This window comes from Salvelinus alpinus, chromosome 10 (assembly GCF_045679555.1).
Source record: "Salvelinus alpinus chromosome 10, SLU_Salpinus.1, whole genome shotgun sequence".
In the NCBI taxonomy this organism is placed as follows: domain Eukaryota; kingdom Metazoa; phylum Chordata; class Actinopteri; order Salmoniformes; family Salmonidae; genus Salvelinus; species Salvelinus alpinus.
In genome coordinates, this window is record NC_092095.1 from 31,709,227 (window position 1) to 31,735,420 (window position 26,194).

Here is a 26,194-nt window from a genome sequence, read left to right on the forward strand (position 1 = left end):
GGCTCTCCTCCAGCGCTGTGTCTGCGTCCCGAATGGCGCCCCTGAGTCGCGCCCCCCAAATGCCTCCCTATTCCCTACATAGTGCACTACTTTTGACCAGGGCACTAAATAGGGGAAAGGGAGCCCATTGGGACGCGCACACTGTGTCATCTGCAGCCTGACACTGAGGAAGAACAGTCATCCAGAACCCACCGAGTCTCCTCCGCTCCTCCATGCTCTGGTGCAAAAGCACAAAGACGCACTGACAGATTGTCATAACCGACTGAAGCGGAGTGAGAAAAGGGCTGCTGCCGGGGCCTGCTCTGCTCCACAGGTTTGTGAATGGGTAATGTGGAACATATGATGGCGGCGCTGGGCCTGCAGCACTGCCAAGTTTCATTACGCCACTTCTCTCCTCGCTCATGATCTCAACACTCAGGCACGCCGCCTTCACCGCTGCCCGGAGCCAGATGATGACTGACGAGGGAGTGGGAGAGCGCTGGCTTAGTTGAGCGCGTGAGAGATGCTCGTTGAGGGCGCGTGCGCGTGTATGACTGACTATGAGTAACGGCGCGTGTACGTGAATGAGTGAGCGTGTGTACGTCTACGTGACGTTAGATAACAAAACCCCCTCTGCGATCCCTACAATCCCCTCACCTTCTCTCAACTCCACAAACTGTGCGACACCGACCCTTCCCTCGCAAAACACCTCCACAGGATCAAGAATCACACCAGCACACCTGTGTCTCTGTTCGGCTACAACTGTTCACATGAAGGGAACCCCATGCGGACTGTGTCAATATCACGAGGAGTGTGTGTGATGTTGGAGGTTGTTTTTTGGGATGGAGGGCAGCGGAACGTCCCCATCGCCTCCAGATCAATCCCTCGCCCCCTGCACCACTGCTCTAGTTGTTTGCTTGTGTTTGCTTACACTGAGACCTCAAGCTGTTTTCAACATGTAAATAACACATTCCGGGACTGTTCGGCTAAGCTCAGTGGGAGTTCCTGTTGACTTTTGGAGCGTTTTGCTGAATTACTGTCCCAGATTGTTGCACGTCTAATGGGCTAATTACCGCTGTATAAATTAGCCTAATGCTCTCGCTGTGCTGAGGCTCTCTGCAGTACTGTACGAGGTGTGTGAGCGGCCTAGACTCAGCAAAACAGCTAGTGTGCGTGTGGGTGTGTTTTCGTGGGTGTGCATGTGTGTTTGACTGGGGAGAAAACAGATCCTTTACTCAGCAAAGACTAACTGTGAGAGAGAAGACAAGGCAAGAGGGTAGAGGTTAAATAAAAGAAGTGTGTTTAAAGTGTTGGCTTGCCAATCTCTCTGCCATTCATCATCGAGAGAAACGTTGGCAGATTGCACTTTCTCCTTTCCCAGTAAATCAATACACTTCTCTTCTTCCGCTCTCTCTACCTCCTTTTTCTCTCGCTGTCTCCCTCTCTCTCTCTCAAAGAAGCAAAGAACGTTCTAGTTTACACTGCATAAGTCACTCTGTGCAGGATCTTTTGGCGTTGTGCCTATGCATTGCTGACAGTTCCTTACATACTGGGGCATATACTGTAGATGATTTAAACCAATCAGGAAGCAGGATAGAGATGAGGGTTGAGATTAGGCAGTGAATATGTTTGGTCAAAGCAATTTACCCTCCCTTATTCCCCTTACCCCCGTACTCCTTTACCCCCTACCCCCATACTCCTCTTACCCCCTACCCCCGTACTCCTCTTACCCCATACCACCTACCCCCATACTTCTCTTACCCCCTACCCCCGTACTCCTGTTAACCCACCCCAAATAGCATAATGGAAGTCCTGCATCGGCAAGACATTTACCAAGTGGAGTCAATCTTAGCAAATTGCGCTCCCAGCGAGGGCCCTCGCTTTGTCTCAGAGTGGAGCTACACACGTACCACTCTCCATGAACTGTACCCCTACACCAGCTCCCCTGACATACCTTCCCTCCTTCTTTCCCTCCCTCCTTCTCTCCCTCCATGCCAGCACAGAGCAGCAGAGTAGAAGTTGAGACTATTTTGTGGGGTCCTCTGCAGAGAGCCAATCTATCTACTGCATTTGGTGAATTCCTACAGATTGGCCTAAAATGCGGGGGGGGGGGGGGGGGGGGGGGCAGAACAAAGCGCATTGCGTCGGTTCGCCCTCCTCTTTCTCCTCCTCTCTCCTCCCCCTTTTCCTCCCTTTCCTTCCCCCCCCCCTTCCCAGCCGGGTAGAGATTTACACTGCACTAAACTCCTGTCTCTCTCTCTGCCCCTCTCTCTCTCTCTCTCTCACTCCCTCTTCATCTCCATCTCTCTCCCGCTCTCTCTCTGCCCCTCTCTCTCTCTCTCTCTCTCTCTCTCTCTCTCTCTCTCTCTCTCTCTCTCTCTCTCTCTCTCTCTCTCTCTCTCTCTCTCTCTCTCTCTCACTCACTCCATCTCCATCTCCATCTCTCCCATCTCTCTCCCGCTCTCTCTCTGCCCCTCTCTCTCTCTCTCTCTCTCTCTCTCTCTCTCTCTCTCTCTCTCTCTCTCTCACTCCCTCTCCATCTCCATCTCTCCCATCTCTCTCCCGCTCTCTCTCTGCCTAGTGCCTGGTCCCCCGAGCAGCCAGTCCAAACAATGATACATCTCGCGGTGGAAAGGAAATGACTTAAACCTCAGGTTAACTCAACAGGCCCATGCTATACGCATATTTGGGTTTTATTCCCATGTGATTTATGGTGGTTCGAGACTATCCTATTTTCAGATCTGTGTTGTTTTTAAGGCCCATGTTTAAGTATTTAACCCCAGTGAATAAATAAAGAGGAACATTTTGTGCCAGACCGTTCACTAAACATCTATTTTAAGCATAGCTAATGTATGGTGTATATAGTATATAGCACCATACAGTATATGATTAAATAAAGTCACCCACACACTACCTCTGCAAATTAATCAACAAAACTCTTTGAGTGTCCGTAATGTCATGAATTTTACTTGTGATTTCAACTTGAATGTGTTACTGTGTGTGTATGCTAATATCCATGTATTTAAGTGTCTTTCGCTGCCATGTGGATATCAGTAAAAACTTGAACTTGAAATAAGATAAGACAAGATGTAATTTTTTGTCCATTAGTGCAGAGAGATGAACCAACATTTTGTAAATAACTTATTGACCAACATCAGTTCAATTATTTGAATTCCATTTCGGTCAGGTTTTTTTCTGTGAGCTCAATGCGCACATTGTGCAGTTTCTCTGTAGATAAATCAGATCAAGCCCATACTGTGCGATGTAGTAATGAGTTGTAGTTTCCAACAGGCCAATATTCTACATAGTTTAGCGCAGAAAACATGGTAATTAACTACAATGACCATAATCAATACCCCAGGCCTAGGTGTGAGGAGACATATTGTATTCTACAATTTGAGGAGGACTAAAAATGCTTTTCAGTCTCACTGACTCACCCAATGATCCGCAGCTTACTCGCTGGTGATGGCATATGAGAGAGAGAGAGAGAGAGAGAGAGAGAGAGAGAGAGAGAGAGAGAGAGAGAGAGAGAGAGAGAGAGAGAGAGAGAGAGAGAGAGAGAGAGAGAGAGAGAGAGAGAGAGAAGCGCATAAGCTCTCTCTCTCTCTCTCTCTCTCTCTCTCTCTCTCTCTCTCTCGCTCTCTCTCTCGCTCTCTCTCTCGTTTTACTTTGTAAAACAATATTTGGAAGTTGATAAAATAGTTTAGTAGCCTACAGCTGAAAGATTATTAGAGTCTTCTCTTTTCAGCAGGAGACATTTGCTTTCCAACCTGTGTTTTCCCGCGATTGTAAACTATTTGAAATATTGCGAAAGGCCAGTTTTGTCTGCATGCTGTTTGTTGACTGACATATTTGCTGCGCGTTCCCGACTGCAGGCTATGCCTTGTTATTGTGTTACACACTACAGCTAGGCTATTTTTAAAAGAAGCTATTTATCCTCTGTGGCAAAATGTTAGGCTTTCTCATGGTGTAGTAGGCTATTCTGAATTATTTCATTTCTTTCTGAACAGACAGCAGTAACTCCCGAGTGGCGCAGCGGACCAAGGCACAGTGCTAGAGGCGTCACTACAGACCCTGGTTAGATTCCAAGCTGTATCACAACCAGCCGTGATTGGGAGTCCCATAGGGCGGCGCACAATTGGCCCAGCGTCGTCCGCGTTTGGGTTTGGTCGGGGTAGGCCGTCATTGTAAATAAGAACTTGCTAACTGACTTGCCTAGTTAAATAATGGTTAAATAAGAAAAAAGAAACTCTAACTTTGGCAAATTTATTTACATTTATCAGACATGCTGCAACTCCTCCAGAAGCGTTCGCGTGGCTCTATAAGGAAATAAATGATGAAGTGCAATGCTGAAGAGATGAGAGTTTGAGGGGGGGTTGTGTTTTGATTGTGTTTATTCAAATTTTACATTGCAAAAAGTGACATTTATATTTAATGCCATGAGAGGTACCGGATCCGGCCAAATAGATTCCGGAAGGAAACAGTCCAAAACTGAGCCGGATCCTGTTCCGGCTCCTGCCTATAGCCCCCATATCTCCACAGTGCAGCTCCACCGTGGGCCCCACGGCAGGTCATATTGGGGCTGACCCAGCATGACAGCGTGTATGAGAGTAACCCTGCCTGACTCTGTGAGAGTCAGTGACTGTGAGGCTAATAACACACAGACCGGGTACGGCAGGGGAAAGAGGGACCTCAATTCTAACCCACGCAGAGTGAGGCTAGCTAGTGAGCAGGGTTGGGATTCAACAAGGCTTTGGTCAGCGTGACTGGTCACTGTGGCCCGGGGCATTCAAGTTGATATCCACATGTTATGAAAGAACAGACAGCGTAGGAAATAGCATAAGTGGCTCAAAAAATGAACTAGTAACTAAACTATACTTTTATCTATTCATTTATTACACATGTGATATTTAAGATTCATGATTCAAGAATGTAATACTTTAGTAACATAAAAAAAAAAAAAAAAATGGTAGGAATTTGATTTAGTGCGTCTCGTTAATGTAGTGCACCTGCATGTTGCAGACACAGTCTACATATTTTCAATTATGAGTGTCTACTCTCTTAGAAAAAAGCGCTCCAAGAGGGTTCTTTGGCTGTCCCCATAGGAAAATCATTTATTTCATGTTTTTATTTATTTTTCCTACGGGGACATCACCTTTTCTTTTAAGATTGTAATTGAGGAAACGGTGGGTCACACCACGCGGTGTAGAGCAGAGAGAAACCCAGGGCCGTGTGCCAAATGGCACCATATTCCCTATTTAGTTTACTACTTTTGACCAGGGCTCTGGTCATAAGTAGTGCCCTATTTAGTAGATAGAGTGCCATTTGGGACGCAGCCCCAGTGTCACAGCAATCAGACAAATGACTCTCGGGTCTCAGGAGCAGACAGGGGTCGTCACCTCTGGCCAATTACAGCCCTCGCTCTTCCTCTCCGCACAGCAACACTCCCTCTGTAACTCTCTGACTCTCTTCATTTCTCCCTCTCACACACGCACTCTTCGGTCTTTCTCCGTCTCTCTCCCCATAGGCCGACATCTCTGTCTCTCTTACCTTCTCTATCGCTCATATTGTCCTCTTCCTCTTCCTTTCTTTCGCCCTCTTCCTCTCTTTCTCCCCCTTCTCTCTTTGTCTCTTACTCAAAGCGGGGCCTGATCTCTCCCCTCTCCCTCCTCCCAAAAACAAGGATAACTTGTAATCCATTTACTCCACCCCTGTCAACAAATTCCCCCCCAAAATAATCCTAAAAGACTTACAACCAGAGCTAGGTACTATCAAGGGAACGGAGGGCGAGAGAGAGGAGAGAGAATACACATGGGGCAGGGAAGGAGTGATAGCACTGAGACAGAGAAAAGAAAAGGAGAGCAGAACATACAGTACTGTACACAGGGGAGCGAGGAAGGGTAGAAGAGAGGAGAGAGGAGTAGAACTTGGTGTCACAGTGATTTTTTGGGGGTCTTTTGTCACGCAGGTGGCGCCTCTGGGGGTCCCTATGGCCTCGGTGACTGTGGCTGACAGACAAACGGGGCACCGTGTAAAACCTTAAAGAGGATTAACCCTGCCGGAGTGATTTAATGAGACCTGAACGTGGCGGGCACCGGAGAGCCCCGCTGATTGAACCGGGCCAGAGAGGCAGAGAGTCTGGCTCCCAGCGGCCCGACAGGCCCCAGCCGCACCGCTCAGCCTGCTCACACTGAGCCACATCAAAGCCGCCCCGGCTGGAGGAGTCGAGCTGAGGAGAGAAGGGGGGAGAGAGACGAGGAAGGAGAGGGGGAGGGCTGGACGGAGGAATCCCTTATCTCCTCCTGAGAGGATGCTGCTCTGCAGAGCGAGATTGTCTGGAGCTGCCACCTGTCCCAGCCATCTTTGAAGGCAACACTAAGCCTATGATGGGCCTGACCTCCTCGAGCTCCCATTCTTTTATGTCTCTCTTCATTTTCTGCTTTGTTACACCCCCCCCCCCCCCCCCCTACTCCTCTCTCCTTCTCCAGTCTCACTCTCTTCTCACTGGCACTTCTTCTCACCCCCGTTTTTGCCCTTCCATCTCTCTTTCTGACTCTCCCTCTCTCTTTCTTCCTCTCTCCTGTCCTCCTCCTCTCTGTCGTCTCGCTCTTCTGTAAGTCTCTCCCCTGTGGTACAGACAAGAGGATGTACTGTCGTCTACTTATTTGCTCCAGCCTCAACAGAGGTAACAGAGCTGAGAGGAAACATGTTAATTACCCAGCATGCCTCAGCCCTCTCCTCCTGTAGAACAATAGGTACAGTCCGTCCTCAGGAGAGATGGAGAGATGAAAGGGAGGGAGGGAGGGAAGCGTTGGGGGGGTTGGTTGAAGGGATAAAGGTGCTAATCTTGTAGCTAACGCTATGAGAAAAGGGACACGAATCGCTGCTCTACAAGACCGGCGGTGAGATTTGCATAGAGTGAACAAACATATAGGCGGTCACGAAATTGAGTGTGACTCTCCCACTCCACACCAAGTGATTATCCCACTGCTGCCACTTCAGGAGGGAGAGAAGAGGAAGGCACAAGATGTCATGGTTTAAAAACCAGCAGGAGGAGGAAGACCCATGAGCCTCTATGTTGTCCGTACATGCGCTCACGTCTTTATGGTCTCTGCGTTGAAGACGCGTTATTGTTGTTTCTGGTGGTGTTAGTGCTGGTGGTGGCGTATCCTTACGGACAGTCCGAAAAACAAGTCTTCGTTTTAAAGCCTTCGCTACTTCAAAGCACGCCTATTGTTTTGGACATGTGATGCCTCTGTGTGTCTACCGACCGATTAGCCATTCCTCATTCGACGCTGGGGTCCAAAACACAGACAGATGTTGCAAGAACGATATCCAAAAATGCTGAATATTCATTTCTTAAATAAATATTTTTCATTTATTTTCCAGCCACTCCAAATTAATCTTGGCATTGTTAAAAAATGCAATTGTACGCACGTTCTTGGGCTCTGAGATATTAAGAGAAACCACAAGAAAGTCTGACCTTCACTCAGAGCGAACGTGGCGTTCCTTAATAACTACTTCAAACTTTGCCTAACCCCTTCAATCATCAAACGGCCTACAAACGGCACATGCATGCGAGAATATGGCCTATCTTACACTGCGAGATTCCTCTAATAAGCTGTATAAAAGAGGATCACGGGCGATTATCCCCGGTGCGTTGGACTGCGGGGCTAATTCAAGAGCTGCCCGGCCACGGTTCTCTTTCTTGATGAAAGGTGGTGGATTGAAGAGACTCCTTTCCATCGCCTGCAGGGCGCCCCCGGGCACCCCCCGGTTCCTCTCACCCCCCCCCCCCCCCCTTCTTGCCCCCCTGTGCCCCACTTTCACCAGGACCGCCCGCCGCTCCAGAAGCCAATATTGAAACAATCACAAAGACTTGCCCTCGATCACCCTTGAAACGGGCACGTGTCTCCCCACGCTTCCTCGTGCTCCTCTGTAGTCTAATGTCTGTGGGGAGGAGAGCTTGAACCTGTGTCGCCAAGACTCGTGATGAGGAACCCAATGTGGAACCCAGAAAGTTGGCCTCTTTGAATGGGTTGTCAGAGAAAAAAATATTATAAATGACTTTTTCCAGTTTTTTTCGTTTTCGTTTTTTTTCTGTGGCAGGAAAGCTTTCCTACAGTTCCTGTACGGCCTATATGTGTGACTCTGAATCAGAGAGTGCAGTAACGCAGTCATTAACTGTACAGAGCCTGGTCCATTGTGGTGCAGATCACATTGGGGTCTTGTGACAGCCAGCTCATTCACTTCAGTGGTCAGCTACTGCGCTTGAATATTGAGGCAGACAGACTGACATGGGCTGAGCCTTCGTCTCGCCTCGCCGTGCTACGGACCTGTAGACCTGAAATCTCCTCTGCAAAGCAGCCATGGAGGTTAACCTAACCCCTGTCTGGGGCTGGAGATCACCAGACCACTACCACTGCATAAACCCTGGGTCTGGTTGAGTGCTGGCTGGGCTCTCCTTCCCCTCTCCCAGTGCTCTGGGTCTTCACAATCCCAGGTAATGGGTCACTTCAGCCAGGGCTTTGACTACAAAGAGCAGGGTTACAGGGATACAGCCTGGCGGTATCCAGACGACGCACTACACCAGCCATAGATCTCTACTGTACTTCCACCTTGCTATTTGTTTTAGAAGCCCTGGTCTAAGAGGTCTCAGAGGTGAGACATGGACAAGGCTTTGGTGTGAGGATTACCAGCTGGAGGTGCTTGGCCTTGGATCCTGATTCCAGACAGCAGACTATTACGCTGATATGTTCCCTCTTCTACTTCAGCTATAAGAGTCTGTCTCGGTCCACACAATGACCTAGTCATCACAGACACACACGCAACCACCAAACAGCCTTGGTTGTTAAGGAACCAACCAACATACTTAAGGATTGTTTCAACAGCTTAGTGCTTTTCCTTCCCTCCCCAGTCGCCTTCCTTTGACAAAACATCTTCTGATGTTTCAATACTGTTTGGAATGGTAATGAACATAAGAAAGCCGACCATTGAAGAGGATACGCTTCACGATCCCGTAACGGGAACTGTTTTGACTGGCCGAGGAGGAAGGGGCGAACGAGTGTTTAAGAAAAAGACAAACACTTGAAGGAAGAAGAGGGATCCCGGAGGAGGGAGAGAGCGGAGCCGACGGACGGATCTCCAGCAAGTGTTCCACTGTTGCTGAGGCCCACTGACCCGCTAATCAGCCCACGATGTAAACAGATGTCGCTAGCGCCGCAGCCCGCCGCACTAACGTCCTCACAATACACACGTACTCGTAATACAGAAATCTTTAAAAAAGAAAAGAAGTCTCTCTCTCTTTCTTATTAATCCTCCTCCCCAATCCTTCCTCCTCCTTATCCAGGCGAAAGCCCCACGTATTAGTGTTGTGGTAAGCAGGATATGGACTCTTAGTGCTTACTCTCCAGTGTTTGCCCAAGAAAAGCGGCTAAGAAGCTAGTCATCACCGCGATTTAGCTAATGCACACAATAGGGCCTATTTTTCCTTAATGCCTCCTCCTTTATGTGGGCAAGTGGGTGTAAAGATGAGAGTAAACACAAACATCAGAGTCTTATAGGCCTCAGACAGGGGAGTGGGAGAGAGCACAGAAGGGGCTGCTTGAAAAGGAAAGATTTGCGAAGAGAAGCAGCGACCTCTAAAAAGAACACAAACTCCACTCCCCCTCCTCCGACCCCCAGTATCCACCCTCCTCTTCTTCTCAACACCCACCACAACGCGTATCACCACCACAGCTATGACCATGACGACCCGGCAGTCCAGGTGCGCTTGAGGCTGCAGGTGTTGGCGCGTTTAACCGCATTAAGCACTGACAGTACAACGGAGGGAAGAGTAATCGCATTTACCTGGTTGTCGGCCGCAGCCAGGCCGTGCGGCGCCCCGCGCTCTGCAAGCACAGCACAAAGACCCATGCTCCCCTCTCCATCACCCTCACAGGCACAACATACACCTGGGATACATTTAGGGAGGTGACAGTCAGTCAGAGACCCCAGGGGAGAGGGAGTGTTGGGGGCGTGGACCGTGGAAGTAGGTTTGGGAGGGGTTCAACCAAGCACAGGGTCAATGTTCTTCACACCTCTGGGGCTAGTGGTGGTGGTGGTGTGGCAGAGCCATGGGGCTCCGTGTTCAAAGGGGCTGGAGGCTGCTTTGGGGGGGGGGGGGGTTCTTGCCCTTTCCTGACCCCCAGACTGAAGGCACCATGAGGGGCTGAGGTGGAGGCTCTGGAGCCTGGTCCTGGGTCTTGCCTGGGTCCAATCAGAGAGAATGGGACCGGGCCGACCGGCAGGCGCCTTCAGGGACACCTCGTGTTCCCCACACCTGGTACCAGAGGAAGCCATTTTACACAGCCCCCCGGCCTGCTCTCTTCTCTGACCTCTGGTCGTAATTCTTTCTGAACTGAGTCAGGGTCAGGGCACGTCCCAAGGACATCCATTTACTTTACACTCCACCCTCCGAGGAAAAAACGACTGTCTTCACATTTCAGCATGTACTCCAGTTGTACTTTTCTACTGAACTTCACTTGAACTTAGTCATCTCAATTCGGTAAAATAATTGCCTGTGTGCTAAAACATTGGGATGGAATTGATACTTTTATCAATTTCTGAGTCCAAGAAAGAGAGTGAGAGCGGGAGAGAGAGAAAGAAAGAGAGAGAAACAGAACGGGGGGGGCTATAGCACCAGTCATCTCTCTATCCACTCTGCCCTCTGCCTGGTCTGATTGCTGTCCTGCGGCCCAGGAGGCCCCCAAGTGGAAAGAATGGAGCCCTTTGAGGCTCTACGACCCCTTTGACTTTTCCTGCTTCTTCTGAACTCTCCATTTCAGACTCTGACTTTTACGCATGACCCTGAGGCTCTGCCACCCCTCACTGTGACCCCCAACCACCCCCACCCACCCATCCCCCCAAGCCCTCGCCCCTAGTTCCACTTGGCTTCAGTAGGCTTAAACCCCCTACCCCAAGTGCTCACCCCCAGTGCTCACACACACACACACTCACAATCAAAAGTGGCAGTCCTGCTGAGCTAAGACCGGGCTGTAATCGACAGTAATGTTCTGCTTGCGAGGATCCTGTCCACTATACCAATGAACAGAGCCAGGGCCTGACTTTAAGTAACCTTTCAGATTAGTACTATAGCTCTGTGGTGGATGGAAGCACCAGTGCACAAAGGAGACGCCGGCTTATGAACTAACTAAATAAATAGAGTTACAGTAAAGAAACAGAGCCGGAGCCAGAGCAAGGGACAGAGAGACCTTTTCATTACGGCCTGCGGATTAAAACCCCTCTGTCAGGCCCAATTCGCAGGCAATGTATCGAAAGTAAACAAATCGTCAGATCAAATCCTGGAGGCCACGTCCATTCAGGCTACGGTGGCGGCGAAATGAACCTCCTAAACAGCCCCTAGCTCTCCACTCATCTGTCTCTCTTTCATTCGATTACTACATCTTTCTCTTATTCCTTCTCCCTCTCTCTCTCTCTCTCTCTCTCTCTCTCTCTCTCTCTCTCTCTCTCTCTCTCTCTCTCTCTCTCTCATATTTGATTTTCTATCATTTTTCTGTCATAACCTCAAACCTCATGTACCTCGCTCACTCCTCCCTTTATATATACAGTATCTCTCTCTTCCTCCCGTCTCCCTTTATATATACTGTATCTCTCTCTCTCTTCCTCCCTTCTCCCTTTCTCTCTCCCACAGTCTCTCCATCCCAGTAAGAGAGAAGGGGGAGGAGGTGGGGGGTTAGTGAGTGTGGTTTGACTGTGAAATGCAGTGTAGTGTAGAGTTGGGGTTTGATGTGTGTGTTGATGAGTGGAAGTGGAGTACTGGGCTCAGACAGGCCCCTAATGAGGGAATTAAGGAGCTGCACTGAATGCTTCACATACTAACTTCCCAGAGAGGGAGCAGCTGATCTGTCAGGCCTAATCAAGCGACTAGCAGCCTTGCCTTCTACCTATTATTCTACAGAACCTTGGTGCCACTGTTCAGAGGGTGTTGGGGGTTCTACAGGCATGTTGTCTTTGAGCCTGCCGCCTCACTCAAGTTACAGTATATTGCTCACAAATACGGTTAATTTTTTGACTTATCATTGATCTCGCCCCCAGTTTTTTTTTAATGTAATTATCCATCAATCTATTCAGTAACTCACTGAGACAATTCAAGTTGTCTGATGACCAAAAGCCCCGCTGACACAAACTAAGCGAGTACCCACTACTTTTGGCATCACAAACATTCTCTAACAATCAAATGGAACATCCTATCCAACCCCTCCTCTATAAACGGAGGTCCGTTGTCTGTACTCACCGTAGTGGGAGTCCAGGTATCCGTTGCGAGGGTCCATGGCGAACAGCGTGCCGCGGTACGGGAGGCCGTGGTCGACCAGGTGGGGCAGCGAGCTGTGCAACTCTTTCTTTACCAACGGTGGGCGCTCTTCTGTGGAGGTGGAGGGCTCTTCACCCAGCTTGCTGCCAGGGGGCCCGGGTGTGGGGGCCTGGGTGCTGATGGCATTGCGCCTCTCACGGTGGTGGTGGTGGTGGTGGTGGTGGTGGTGGTACGGCGTGCCCGAGCTCTCATCCTCTGTAAGGGGACAGGGGGGAGAGAGAAGGTAAGGTCCTAACTTATTGAGGGTACATACACCATAATTGATCCCTGTACATTTAAAGCTACTGTACAGAGCCTGAAGTCTGCTGAAGTCTTCTCAACCTGTCCTGAATGCCTTTGGTGGTGAAGGGTAGTAGTTTCACAGTCAGTAGAATTATGAATTACGGATGCTGCCGTCAAGGGGAATTTCTTTACCTCTCAGAGTCAATACACACACACAAATTAGATAATGTAGCATACTCCTATGAGGGGCAGGGGATTTGTTTTGTACGCATGCAACCAACCAAGTATGCACGGTGGGTCTTCCCTGCAAATCCACGCTGGTTTGGTCTCCATATAAGCCAGCTGAACATGTGAGTTCTGAAGCAGAAGACAGCTCAAGCCAATAGGACTCAAGCAGAAGACAGCTCAAGCCAATAGGACTCAAGCAGAAGACAGCTCAAGCCAATAGGACTCAAGCAGAAGACAGCTCAAGCCAATAGGACTCAAGCAGAAGACAGCTAAAGCCAATAGCACTCATCTCTGGTGCTCTCACCAACTAAACGAACCCCCTGCATCACAGCCACATTCAGGGGGAGCGATTCCCAAGTCGGAACTTAAAGTCAGCCTCGTCTGTTCCTTTTATAAAATAAATGGATTCCCATGGAGAAGGCAACCGGGTCTTTCCGCCTGCATTCCAAACTGCCCATTAAGCGGCCTCATGGTATCAACCCCCCCCCCCCCCCCCCACCACACCACACCCCACTTTCTCCACACACCCTCTCTGCCAGAGTAATCTCTTTCTCTCTCTATTTCTCTCTCCAGGTGAAGGAGAGAAACTAAGCGGAGAGATGGAAAGGCGGAGAGTCCCCCTGAGAAGCTATCCCTGGTGTGCTGGGTTAGTGGGGATGAAAGTGAAGAGAGTTCAAGGGCTGAGCTGCTTTGGAAAGAATGTACCTTTGACCTGACCACTGACCCTGGCCTTCATGGGGTCACATGGTACCTGACCTGGTGAGTGCTACTGTACAGACTAGTTCTGAGTAGTCCCTAAAGTGAGCATACTCTGGGCACTCTTCATGTAACACTAACTCCTACACACTTGAATAGTGTCCAAGAAATGATGAATGTTGAGCTTTATTGTAAATAAAAGGAGATTATTCCTATCATCTGTACCTTAGTATGATTATGATCAATTACTACATTTTAACATGCTTAGGTTAATGTTTTGTATGATCGGAAGTTTTACACTGGCTCATCAAAGGTTTTACACTGGCTCATCGAAAGTTTTACACGGCTCATCGAAAGTTTTACACTGGTTCATTGAAAGTTTTACACTGGCTCATTGAAAGTTTACACTGGCTCATCAAAGGTTTTACACTGGCTCATTGAAAGTTTTACACTGGCTCATTGAAAGTTTTACACTGGCTCATCAAAGGTTTTACACTGGCTCATCGAAAGTTTTACACTGGCTCATCGAAAGTTTTACACTAGCTCATCGAAAGTTTTACACTGGCTCATCTAAAGTTTTACACTGGCTCATCTAAAGTTTTACACTGGCTCATCTAAAGTTTTACACTGGTTCATTTAAAGTTTTACACTGGCTCATCAAAAGTTTTACACTGGCTCTAGCCGTATGCGCTTCAGAACTATTGCAGAACCGGTTTGATTCAGTCACATACAATTTTGTCTTCCTAAATGCCTCAAATCCATCCTATTCCTCCATCCTGATCCAGAGAGTCCACTGAGTTTGGCCTTATCTTGACTGAGCAACAGATCCACTTCATTGGAGGCTGCTGGGAAATCTCCTCTGGTCCAGCCCTGGTTCCTGGTTGATTCGGTGCCCCCTGTTGCTGTCTCTTTTCTAACGTCTCACTGAGGGCCCTGACAGAGTGCCGACGCCAAAGGTTCTGTAGCATTTACCAGCCTAGCGCTGTAAGGCCCCCCTATGAACTGGAGGCAATGGAGAACTGCAGCCCTTCAAAAGCCCATTAAGTGCAGAGGAGAGGGCTAGATTAAAGAGCGCTACCCCGAATCGGAGAGCGAGAGGGGTCGAGAGGAGAGCGAAAGAGAGGGAGAACGAGAGACCCCCCTCTCACTCTCCCACGTCCATTACCTGTGTAAGGGCCCAGCCATGCCCGACTGGTGCCACAGCGCTCGGAGCAGCAAATTCCACGAGCCTCAACACAGAACTGACAAACCAGCAAGAGAGCAGAGGCTCATGCTCTCCTCCGCAGGAAATGATAGTGTCAGTTATGATATAAGTATTTAATCCTATACTGCACAGCCCGTGATCTTATTAAGGGAATAATGGCACTTATGCTGTTAAAGCTGGATTAATAGGGGCTGCTCTTGCAAAGCGTAATATTAACATAAAGGGATTTCAGACTCGGGGTTCATCTTCTCGCATGGATTGGATTTGAGGAAGAAAGTGGGGACTGTAAACTGTGCTGGGAGCAACTAGAGCAAAGGACAGGGTTATGCTGCTGAGAGGAGTGTAGGCCGGTATGTACCGAATACTGATCCAGCAGACACAGTGTCGAGGCCGGGAATAATATCTTATGGTAGACCCGGAGAAGATTCTAATTCTTGGTCTAGTTTATTTATGTATTCGCTCCATAGACTTGACATACACAATGTGCTTGTAGCAATAATCTGTGAACATTTGGAAGTGAAGTCAAACTCCCACAAGCCCATGCAGCTAACACCGTCTATGAACTCTTTCTGGAGACAAAATACTTTGGTAATTATTCCCAAAGATATTATTACACTACGTTCCTGTGTCTGTCTTTGGCTTCTTCCCCTTTTCCCCATTTGGGTGTCTTTCTTTCTTTCTCTCCCTCCCTCCCTCCCCCTCCCTCTCTCTTTCCCTCTCAGTGAACTCCAGCCCTACTCACTTATGTCTCGGAGAGGTCAAGCAGCTAATATTTAAATCAAACTATTGTCACTCCAACATTCCTCTCCCCTCCACGTCACCATGGTGAACTGTCATTCTGCCATATACCACCTTAAATGGGTTCATTATTTCAGTGTATACCACCTTAAATGGGTTCATTATTTCAGTATATACTACCTTGAATGGGTTCATTATTTCAGTGTATACCACCTTAAATGGGCTCATTATTTCAGTGTATACCACCTTAAATGGGTTCATTATTTCAGGATATACCACCTTAAATGGGTTCATTATTTCAGTGTATACTACCTTAAATGGGTTCATTATTTCAGTGTATACCACCTTAAATGGGTTCATTATTTCAGTGTATACCACCTTAAATGGGTTCATTATTTCAGTGAATACCACCTTAAATGGGTTCATTATTTCAGTGAATACCACCTGTAATGAGTAATTATTTCAATGTATACCACCTTTAATGGGTTCATTATTTCAGTGTATACCACCTTTCATGGGTTCCATATTTCAGTGTATGCCACCTTTAATGGGTACATTATTTCAGTGCATATTACCTAAAATGGGTTCATTATTTCAGTGTATACCACTTTAAAAGGTTAAACAAATACTGGGCAGCAGAAGGTCAAGAACTAAAACTTGAATGGTGAGACTGAAATAGGAGGGATCCCCCAAGACTCAGTCCTATCCCCATTTCTATTTTTTATCCCGGTCACATGTCATCCAACCTAAACGGCTCGAAAACTTTTTTATATTTTACTTGACTATACTTGAACTTCATAGGTGCAGTTTACTGATAATGATTATAATATGTATTTTTTGGTCTAATGTATGTCCAATGGTGTTTCATAGTGTATTGCGTTGGATAGCTGGAGGCTTTATAGTCAGTGTTCTCATCCATTGTGGCTGTGCAGCGTACTCTGCCTCTGATGTGGAGGACTCAGGTGTCTGCAAACACTTTGAAAAGCCTGAACTTCAGGAGCACCTCTCCAACCCTGAACACCATCAGCCTCAAACAGACCCTCTTGGCTTTTTCTCTTTCTTCCCTCCCTCATTTTTCATTCCTCTTTTATTCCCTCCCTTTTTCCCATGGTTGCCCCCATCCCGTCCTCCTCTCCTCCACCGGTTCACAAGTCCATTCACCCACAACACAAAGCAGGAGGCCGGTCCTCGGTGGACCAAGGGGAAGCATGCCTCACACACAAAAAAAGGGGAAAAAAGACCTATCCCGGACTCTCTATGGTGATTGAATTTCTTAACATCTTTTCAAAAACTGCTTAAATGCCTGCAGGCGAGAGGAAGAAACAAGCTAATGGTGGATGGGGAGCGCTGAACAAATTTCAGAGCCCTTTCCTGCTCGCGTTTGAGGTTGAAAGCGAGCTCCTGCCTTTCAAGTTTCAAAGTCCTCCTTCCTCCCGCAGTGTCACTGAAGGATTTGAAAAGAAGGTAATTGTGCTCACTGCAGTCCTGATCAGAGTGCACGCCCGGCTCCAGTATTTCAGGAGTTCTCTGCTACTATAATGGAGCCTATGCTCTCTCCATCCTCTCTCCCTGGCATTCTCTCTCCTCTCCTCTCCTCCTCTCTTCTCTCCTATCCATCTCTCTCTATCGACTCTCTCTCTCTCTATCCACCTTACCTTTTTCCCCCCCTCTCTCTCTCATTCTTTCTTTTTCCTATCTCACTTTCTCTCAGTGTCTCTTTCTCACTTTCTCTCTCTCACTCTCTATCTCTCTTTCTCGCCCAGCCAGCCGCTCATTAAATCCTAATGCCCAGGTTTTTCCCCTTTTTATGTTGGGGCCTTCCATTGTAAAAGGCTTCTCTGGATACCTTCAGAGAAAGCCCCATGCTTGAGCAGGGGAGGAGAGGGCCTTTAATGGAAGGGGGAAAAGGAGGAGGGAACGAATACAACAAATGACAAAATGAAACATATAAAAGAGATAATGAGGAATGGAGTGGAGCCAACTCCTTAGAGGAGGGGGAAAGAGGCCGAGAGAGAGAGATAGAGAGAGTTGGGCCCTGGGACAAGGGAGCTGAAGTTAAGGGTGCCTGGCTGATTCAAAGTAATGAGAGGGAGCGAAGACAAAAAGCCTCTGCTTCGGAGGGAGTTGGTGTTTCTCAAAGGCAGCCGTTGTGTAGAACAAGGGTCGGAGTGCCAATCTGCTCCTGCCTCTCAGACATTTGATTTGGTACTCTACAGCCAACACCATGTAGGAGTCTCCGCTGCCTTAAGCTACGACATGTGTTTCAGTCAGAGGAACACAAAGGGGCATTTTCATCAGTCTTGCACATTCTACCCCCGAACTGGCTTTGTTGTGCGAAACCTTTACCATCGAGGAGGTGTCGTTTGCCTCTGAACAAGCGCCAGCGACACAACAACCATTCTCCTCCACCTGCAAAAATGTGCAAGCCGTGTTGTCGGTGGCACGGTGATGGGGTTTGGCTGAGGAACCCGACAAAGGGGGGAAAAGATGAGAAGAGGAGTGGAGGAAAACACAAAACACTTCTTCAAAGCTCCTCTCCTCCTGTGCGATAATCTCTCTTTCCGTCTTCTTTCTTTCTCTTGCAAATCAACTCCCGCGAAAAAGAATGAAGACTGCCCAATTAAACAATGAGAGGGAGGCAAACATTTCAGCGGCTGGCTAGAGTTTAATAAGAGCGTAGCAGCTACCTCTCCAAGCGGCTTAGGAAGAGCTCGCTGTACATGGCACCTGCACTATAGAGAGAGGGAATCACTCACGATTAGCAGCGCAGGCTGAAAGAAGAGACAGAGAGAGAACCTTCAAACTCCACCAAGAGGAGGATTCGCAAACACAACAAGAGAAGAGAAGAGAAGGGGGAAGATTAGTGCAATTGTGTGGGGTATTTTTCTGATCAACTTTTTGGCTGCCGGTCCCATAGGATGCAGGTTTTGCCAGAATGGTTTCTTTTAGCCACCGCTGAGGGAGCTTCAGTGGTATCTCCCACAACAGAGTTCAGTTGTGTATTGTGTTGAAGGTGACTGAGTCTTAATGGAGCTTCTTCCCAATGTCTGTTTACAGTGACATGGAGACGTGTCAAGAAGCTCTTTGCGGAACGTCACGACACTAGCACAACATCTCAGAGGATCCTGTGTGCTTAACCTCACAAGGCACGATCTGTGGCATCTTGGACAATCAACTATTGGCCATCTTCCCATTTATCGATCACCAACACAAAAGCTGTGGAATTACATGATTTGGATACGATTTATTTTCAGGAGAACAAGCGAGAAAAGTAGACCGTTACCAATCTATAAAATGTCAATAAAAAAGCACTAAAAAGTTAGCTGTTGCGCAACACGCCAGAATTCACTGTCGGTAACGTTCAGCCCTTGTCTTATTTCCCCTCTGCAGAGTGGTCCCATAGTGGCGCATTATGTAAATACAGCTGCTGTGAGTGATGCTTAGAGTAATTGCAGTGAGAAGCGGTGGGCAGGTCGGGAAGATTCCTGATTTCCCCCACAGCTCGACTGCTGCTCTCCTCGATATTCATCTCGGCTAATTTCGACGGCTCCCACGTCTCAATTTGGCTCGGCGGCACACCGCCCCCTCCCCTCGGCATCCCCAGACCCCATCTCCCCGGAGTCCCACACCCCTCACTCCGCCGCTGGGGCTCTGCTGGGACCCTACCAGGGGCCCCTGGCTCTCAGTCCCAGCCCATAGCCTAAAGGGGAGAGGAATCAAAATAAATCTAGGCTTCTTCCCCCCCTTCCCTTGTCTCTCTGCTCTCCCTGCTCACCTCAAATCAGCCTCACAGCAGGGCCGTGCCTAACACCCACTCCAATCCCTACTGACTACCTTTCATACATCAGGGGCCGGATGCAAGCCATCCGTAGGGCTAGAACCACTCTCTACACCCCCCCCAGCCTATTTCATCAGGAGCACATTGTGAAGGAGCAGAGCTACACTGGTCAAAGAGCTGCACGCACTGGCTAAAAAGAACAGTGATGAGTTGGGGCCATGCCTTTTTGAATTTTTAAGAATTTCACTCAAAGGGCACCTTGACTCATATACTCTTTTAAGAATCCAACCGAGGAGATGCATTTGCTCAGTGCTCGAAACCACAAACGCAATAACGAAGTCTGACCAGCATTGGCATTGCTTCATATTCAACTAACAAGGTCATCAGAATCCGACAACCTTGTCTGTTATCCTCATTGACCTCCTGTCTTCCACCACAATATAATATGATTGTGATACCGTACAGCTATGACAGAAGTGTGACTGGACTGGACGGGCTGGATGGGCTGCTAACTGGGTCTGTTAGGGTAGAGCGTGGATTCAGGCATGGCTCCCAGCCCACCAGGCCGGACTAGGCCAGCTTTCCACTGGGCCGGAGCATTGGAATCCCACTTCTGACGCCACTGTGATCCGGACGGGGCCTGTGGCACTCAGATTAGGAGGCGCTCGCCAAGAGAACATGGACACCCAGCCAAAGCAAGGAGGTGGGGAAGTGCCAACCAACAGTTAGAGCGAAATAAAAAACAGTTACAGTGAATTAGATCCAAATGTCACTGTGGTGAATTCTCACCTAACAAGACAGAATTATTAAAAGACATAATACATTTATCTCACTATAGTTTCTACAAACTTTATGAAGAGTTTTTTTCATGGCTGCCTCTCAGAGCTGCTTTTCTAACACATTGCGATGGATGATGTGTGTGTGTGTGTGTGTGTGTGTGTGTGTGTGTGTGTGTGTGTGTGTGTGTGTGTGTGTGTGTGTGTGTGTGTGTGTGTGTGTGTGTGTGTGTGTGTGTGTGTGTGTGTGTGTGTGTGTGTGTGTGTGTGTGTCTGAATAGATGCGAGGCGATCAGGCAGAGCAGGCTCCATTAAGACAGTTAGCCAGTGCTTACTAGTCAGAGGGATAATTAGACACTTCAAAGGCACCTGCCCACTGCCGTCCCAGAGGGGGATAGAATCGCCCGCATCCTCCCTCCCCCTCCCTCCCCCTGCCCCATTTAAAAGCATGTTAACTCCTATCTGAGGCTAGCAGGCTAATTTAACTTTTGACATTTGATATCTGAGGAATGAGAGGGATCAGCCGTTTAGCTGGAACCGGATTACCTCCCTCATCCCCCCCCCTCTCCCCTTCGGTCCTCTGCCGCCCTCCTCCCCCACATCCTACCCCCTCCCACACCCTCTCTCTCTCTCTGTCAGGCCGGGTGGATGGTGGATTCATTAATTTGCCCGCTGCTAAGCAGTTTATCAATGACTGGTAAATGTCTCAGGCTCTGAGTGGCACATTCATCGCTTGGTTCTTCTCCCTGTCCCTCTCTCCCTCTCCCCAGCTCAGTGGCCATGGTGATTAGGGTTCTTCTGATGTTAAATCCAATGTATGGATCAGTCCACTGCCCTGGCCGGTACTCACTTAGTTAGCTGTTGATCTATTCTGGCTGTAACTACCTGCTTAACAGCTCAACCAACAGTGTAGAGGTCGAATCAAAGTGTTTGAAGTACATTCAGCAATTTCTATAGAGACATGGCAGTTTTGTAATAGTTTCCAGTAGCCATTTTTTGCGCTTTCAGGCATAATTTTGCGAAATGAAAATAAATTCTACACACAAATGACCTCTCACACCCAGTAACCATTCCAGGGAACCAATCAGGTGCGAGCTTCGCTGACCTCTGACCTGCCATGTGGAGGAGAGGTGTTAAGAGTTAACTCAAGGCTGTAACCTCTCATTGGTTGTGGTCTTGACGCTCTCTGTTCAATGTCTACATTACAGGTTGAATCAGGGGCTTTGTGCGAGTGTGACGGATTTGGGTTAAACGCACAACATGCCCGAGCTCCTTTGATGCGGCAGCTGTTAACGCTTCCCGTTTCTCACCCGCCGCATTCAGACATACGGGCTCTTTTTACAGGGAGAGCATGAGAATCAGAATTCCAAACTACATGCCAAACGTCATAAAAATAACACGACCAAACAGATTTCTGTACCGCTTGCCCAAAGCCATAAACACAACCCTGCCCGGCAACCAGGGGCTCTGAACACTCTGAACACATCCAGTCACCTGAAAAAAAACGGAAAAAAAGAAAACCCGCTTCAAGGTAAATCGACATTCTCTAACTTGACACGATAATCATTTGAAAGTCATCAGTTGATTTACCATGCCGTTTTTCCTCACTTTTCCTGACAGCTCAAGACTTGCTTCTTCCCGTCAAAGTCTCCGCGTCGACCAATCACGGGCAACAATGAATCCTTTTACAAAGATATCAGTCTTCATTTACTCTACACAACCCTCATTATAGAGCAGATTTGGATAACTTCTGCCACCAACTGCAGTTCATTTCCCCCCTCCTGTGATCTAGGGGTCGTCCCATGTCATTTCAGCAAGTCATGACACCCACCACCTCAGATGGTTCTGAACTTGTTTCTGTAGTTAGAAACGGAGAAAAGTAGCTAATTGATTGCACCCTAATTGGCCATTTTAATTTATAGGATACTGTAGTAGCTAACATCCGATTTGGACCAAACCTTTTTGTAACAGTGAGTAAGACATCAAAATAAATGGTTTTCGAGCTTCATATGGATTCTGGATGCAATCAATTAGCTTAAATTTAGCTTAAACTCAAATTATATTTCAACAAAATCATGTTGCAGGAATGCCATTCTTATCTGTTTCTAACAACAGAAACTATTTCAGAATAATCTGAAGTGGTGGGTGTCGAGTTCCTCTTTCTTCAGCTTTTTGAGGTGGAACAACCCCTAAGGAGGGAGTGACCACTCCGTAAACAGCACGTAATTCAGCCCCCCAAAACACCTAGGTGAAGCGCGGACCCCATCATTACACTGTCGCAGGCAGCCATAGAAGCCGTAGAGATTAAAGGATCAGACTCAACCACAGTCTGGAGCTGAGGAGAGGTGGGAGGTGGAGAAGGTGGCTAGAGGAAAAAAAGCACAATCTTTCTCCCTATGATTAGATAGACAACTTAGTCAAAGCCAGGCCACCATGCTAGAGACGGAGAATGGGAGAGATTTCGCTTTGTAAAGCTTTGACAATTACTAAATGTTGTAAGGTTTGTCTTGGAAGCTCGCTCCCGCAATCATCCAAAACTGATGGAGTCACACACAATAGGGTCCATAGCTGGGCTTATGAAAGGATAAGAGTAGGTAAACAAGGAAACAATACTATTCTAATCAGAGAGAGAGAGAGAGAGAGGGAGGGAGAGAGAGAGAGCAATGAAAGAGTTAGAGGAGTGCAGAGAGGAGAAGGGAGAGGTTAAGGTCAGGGGCTGAAATGATGCATTGTGGGAAAGGAAGTGCTCTTGGGCACATTTCTACGTGAAAGCTAGATGTGCTCTCACTCCATCCTTATTCCTCTCCTCCATCAACCTCAATCACTATCCCTCATTTCTCAGATTTGTCTTCTACTTCTCTGTCACTTTCTTATCACTACTTGTTCTATCACTTTCTCCCCCTTCTCCCTAATACTTCCCTCTCTCTCTCTCTCTCTCTCTCTCTCTCTCCATGTCATACTCATTCTCAATGTCATACTCTCCATATTCCTCTGCCCTTTCTCTCTCTCTCTCTCCCTCACTCCCTCCCTCTCTTTCTGGGAGTATTGCCTCCTGTTGCTGTCCCTTCTCAGTAATGAGATTTACTCCTCTGTGACCTATCCTGTCACTCCGGCCTATGGAATCCTCCTCCTCCTCCTTGCCATCGCCCCAGAGATGTTTCTACCATCAAACTCCCCTCCTCTTTAATCAACCTATTAAATTCCCATTAATCCCAACATTCCACACACACACAGCTGGGATGACCGACCGACACATTGCACTTCTCCGTTTTTCCCCCTAAGGAAAACAGCTTTGTCTTGAGCTCTGTTATGGTTTACATGATCATGACTTGAACACACAGAGGGAATAATCACAGTGTAACATGGTGGGAAAGGACTATTGGGACGTTTGGACGTAAATGTACTTTACATAATGTACAAACACTGTAAGGATAGGAGCTCCTCATTAGGCTAGATGGTTTTGAAACTTTTGCAAACTGTACATACTGTCCTATACGTATTGTATTGTACACCCCTAGATATTTTCTCCCCCATCCCATCTCCTTCCTCTCTCCATCCCCTCTTCTCTCTCCACCTCCTTTCTCCCTCCTCTCCCTCCCTTCCTCCCTCCTTCCTCCCCCTCTCCTCCCTCTTTCTCTATCTGAGGCCGGTAGGGTTGAGGCAGCCCTATGCCGTAGCCCCATGCTGAGCTGGTCTAGAGCCAGACCAGAACAAAGAACCCATTGAGCCAGCGGTGCTGCCAGGGCTGGGAAAACGTGGTCCATCTCTCATCTCTTCCTCTACTCGGGTCTGACAGCACCACAGATGAAGTCATGAGGTCGCCAAACAGTTAATAAGCAGAGGAGGCCCATCCTCCTTCAGCTGCCCCCAGAGAGAGAGAGAGAGAGAGTGTGTGTGTGTGTGTGTGTGTGTGTGTGTGTGTGTGTGTGTGTGTGTGTGTGTGTGTGTGTGTGTGTGTGTGTGTGTGTGTGTGTGTGTGTGTGTGTGTGTGTGTGTGTGTGTGTGTGTGTGTGTGTGTGTGTGCGAGTGCGACCTCATGGAAAAACCACATGAATTTCACGTGTTCACATGTGATGTCATCTGTTCACATGTGATCTTATTTGACGTTAATGTGATAACATGTGATAACATGATACTACACGTGTGAAAACATGATCTGGTGTGAAATAAATGTGACAACATGGGTATGCAAAGATTCAACATGTGATACCATGAAACTACACGTGACAACATTTTAATGTTTTTCAGGTGAAAGTAGAAATTTGATTTACAAATATTTGCGATTACAAATTCCACATGTGAATCTGCAATTCATATGTGAGGTCAAAACATGTTATTCTCCTAGCAGGTAAAAAGGTGGTGTTAACATGTGAACTCTACAGTATATTGAATACGTGTGAACATATGGCCTCACGTGTCTCTTTTGTTTTCAAATGTGAACATTTCAGCTCAACATGTGCAAATAGTTATGTGATCACACGTGGAAATCCACATGTGAAACATCATCACATGTGAAGTGTTCCCCAAAAAATGTACATTTTTTTCACACGTGAAATCATGTGGTTTTTCCATAAGGACGTGTGTATCTGCCAGTGTAATTACTTGCATGTGTGAACTAATGACTGTGTGCTTTACTGTACACACCATGTACTGTACTGTAGATAATATTAAATCATCTATTAACTTCTGACACCTAATAACGTTTCATTCCAGATTGTGTTCAATTACTCTGTAAAGGTCATTGTTAAAACATAATGCCATCTAGTGACAGTTGCTCCAGTAGTTTTCTGCTTGACTCCAGTGATAGGGGCGTATGTCCCCCTTTCTCTCTGTCTGACGCGAGACACGTCTCCCCTGGACTGGAGCTGTCGCTGCGAGGCCCAAACTCTCAACATCATTAGGCTCACAGCTTCAGGTGAGACACAGAGAAAGAGAGAAAAAGAGAGAGAGAGAGCGATGGGGGAGGGAGCGGACAGAAAAGTAGGCCTCAGATACAATCTCTGTGTGTGTGTGTGTGTGTTGTGTGTGTGTGTGTGTGTGTGTGTGTGTGTGTGTGTGTGTGTGTGTGTGTGTGTGTGTGTGTGTGTGTGTGTGTGTGTGTGTGTGTGTGTGTGTGTGTGTGTGTGTGTGTGTGTGTGTGTGTGTGTGTGTGTGTGTGTGTGTGCCTCTGTGCGCGCTTGCATGCTTGCTCCCATTACAGCATATTTATCTCAATAACATTGAATAGGCACGGCCCTTTAACATGCCTTTAGAGTGCCGTTCAGTTGTCAGTGGCCCAGGGCATTGGATTGGCTTGTGTTAGGACCGAGGGGGAGGAGATGGCAAGAGACAGCTATGGCATTGATTAACATGAGAAGGGGCTTGCTCAAGTTCAAACTGCCCGCCCTTCTGTTGTAAGCAACAGCCGTGAGTTCAGTTCTCCCAGACAGTCAGACGTTTCTTCTTCTCTTTTCCAACCCCCCCCTGTCTTCGCTACACATCTGAGTTCAATTCTCCGCGTGCCCCTCCTTTTTTGAAAATCACTCCATCACCTCTTCTCTCCATTCCTCTCCTTCCTGGGTTCCACCGCCTTCCAACAGGCACATCCAAAACTTGAAACGACCTGAGCGTGGAGCTCGTTCCAACATGGATGTCGTTACTTGGTATTTCTTGGAACTGGCTGCCAATCGCGGCAGTTGTCTTCACACTTGAAAACCTGAGCTATTTACGAGGGCCCTGGGAGGGTGCGCACACAGCCGACGAGAGAGTGGGAAGAAAAGACGCTTCTCAACCTCCTCTGCTTCTAATCAATCACCAGAAATCACTGCCATGGTTTTACTTTCTTTGATCCTGGCTCCTTTTTCGCACTGCGAGGGGAGAGAGTGGGGGCGGAGAGGGGGAGGGAGAGGAGGAGAGGGAGAGACGGGGGAGGCAGGGGGTCGGGGAGGTCAGAGGGGAGAGATTACAGGGTTTAGGGTGCAAACTAGCACATGGTGCCTGCCCCCTTCCCTCCCCCTCTACCCTTCAACCCTGAAACCTAAGATCACGTCTTGATTCATTTTCATGCATCTTGATCCGGGGTAAAAGGACAAGTTTTACATACAGATGTTTTTGAAAACAAAATTCCAACTTATACACACATATGCACTCAATCATACATATACCAGCACACACTCTGGACAACAGACAAGTCATTCACAGACACAAAAACACTGTCTCGC

General features: G+C 47.9%; 1 protein-coding gene across 3 annotated transcripts in view; it reads right to left on the bottom strand.

The window, feature by feature from the left end:
• Positions 1-26,194, bottom strand: part of LOC139531901 (transcriptional activator GLI3-like) — a 133,760-nt gene that overhangs the window by 71,715 nt on the left and 35,851 nt on the right. For all 3 annotated transcript variants that reach the window (XM_071328845.1, XM_071328846.1, XM_071328844.1), the window contains exon 3: positions 12,275-12,547. In XM_071328845.1, coding sequence (XP_071184946.1) covers positions 12,275-12,547 — 273 coding nt within the window. The remainder of the gene's footprint in view (positions 1-12,274; positions 12,548-26,194) is intronic.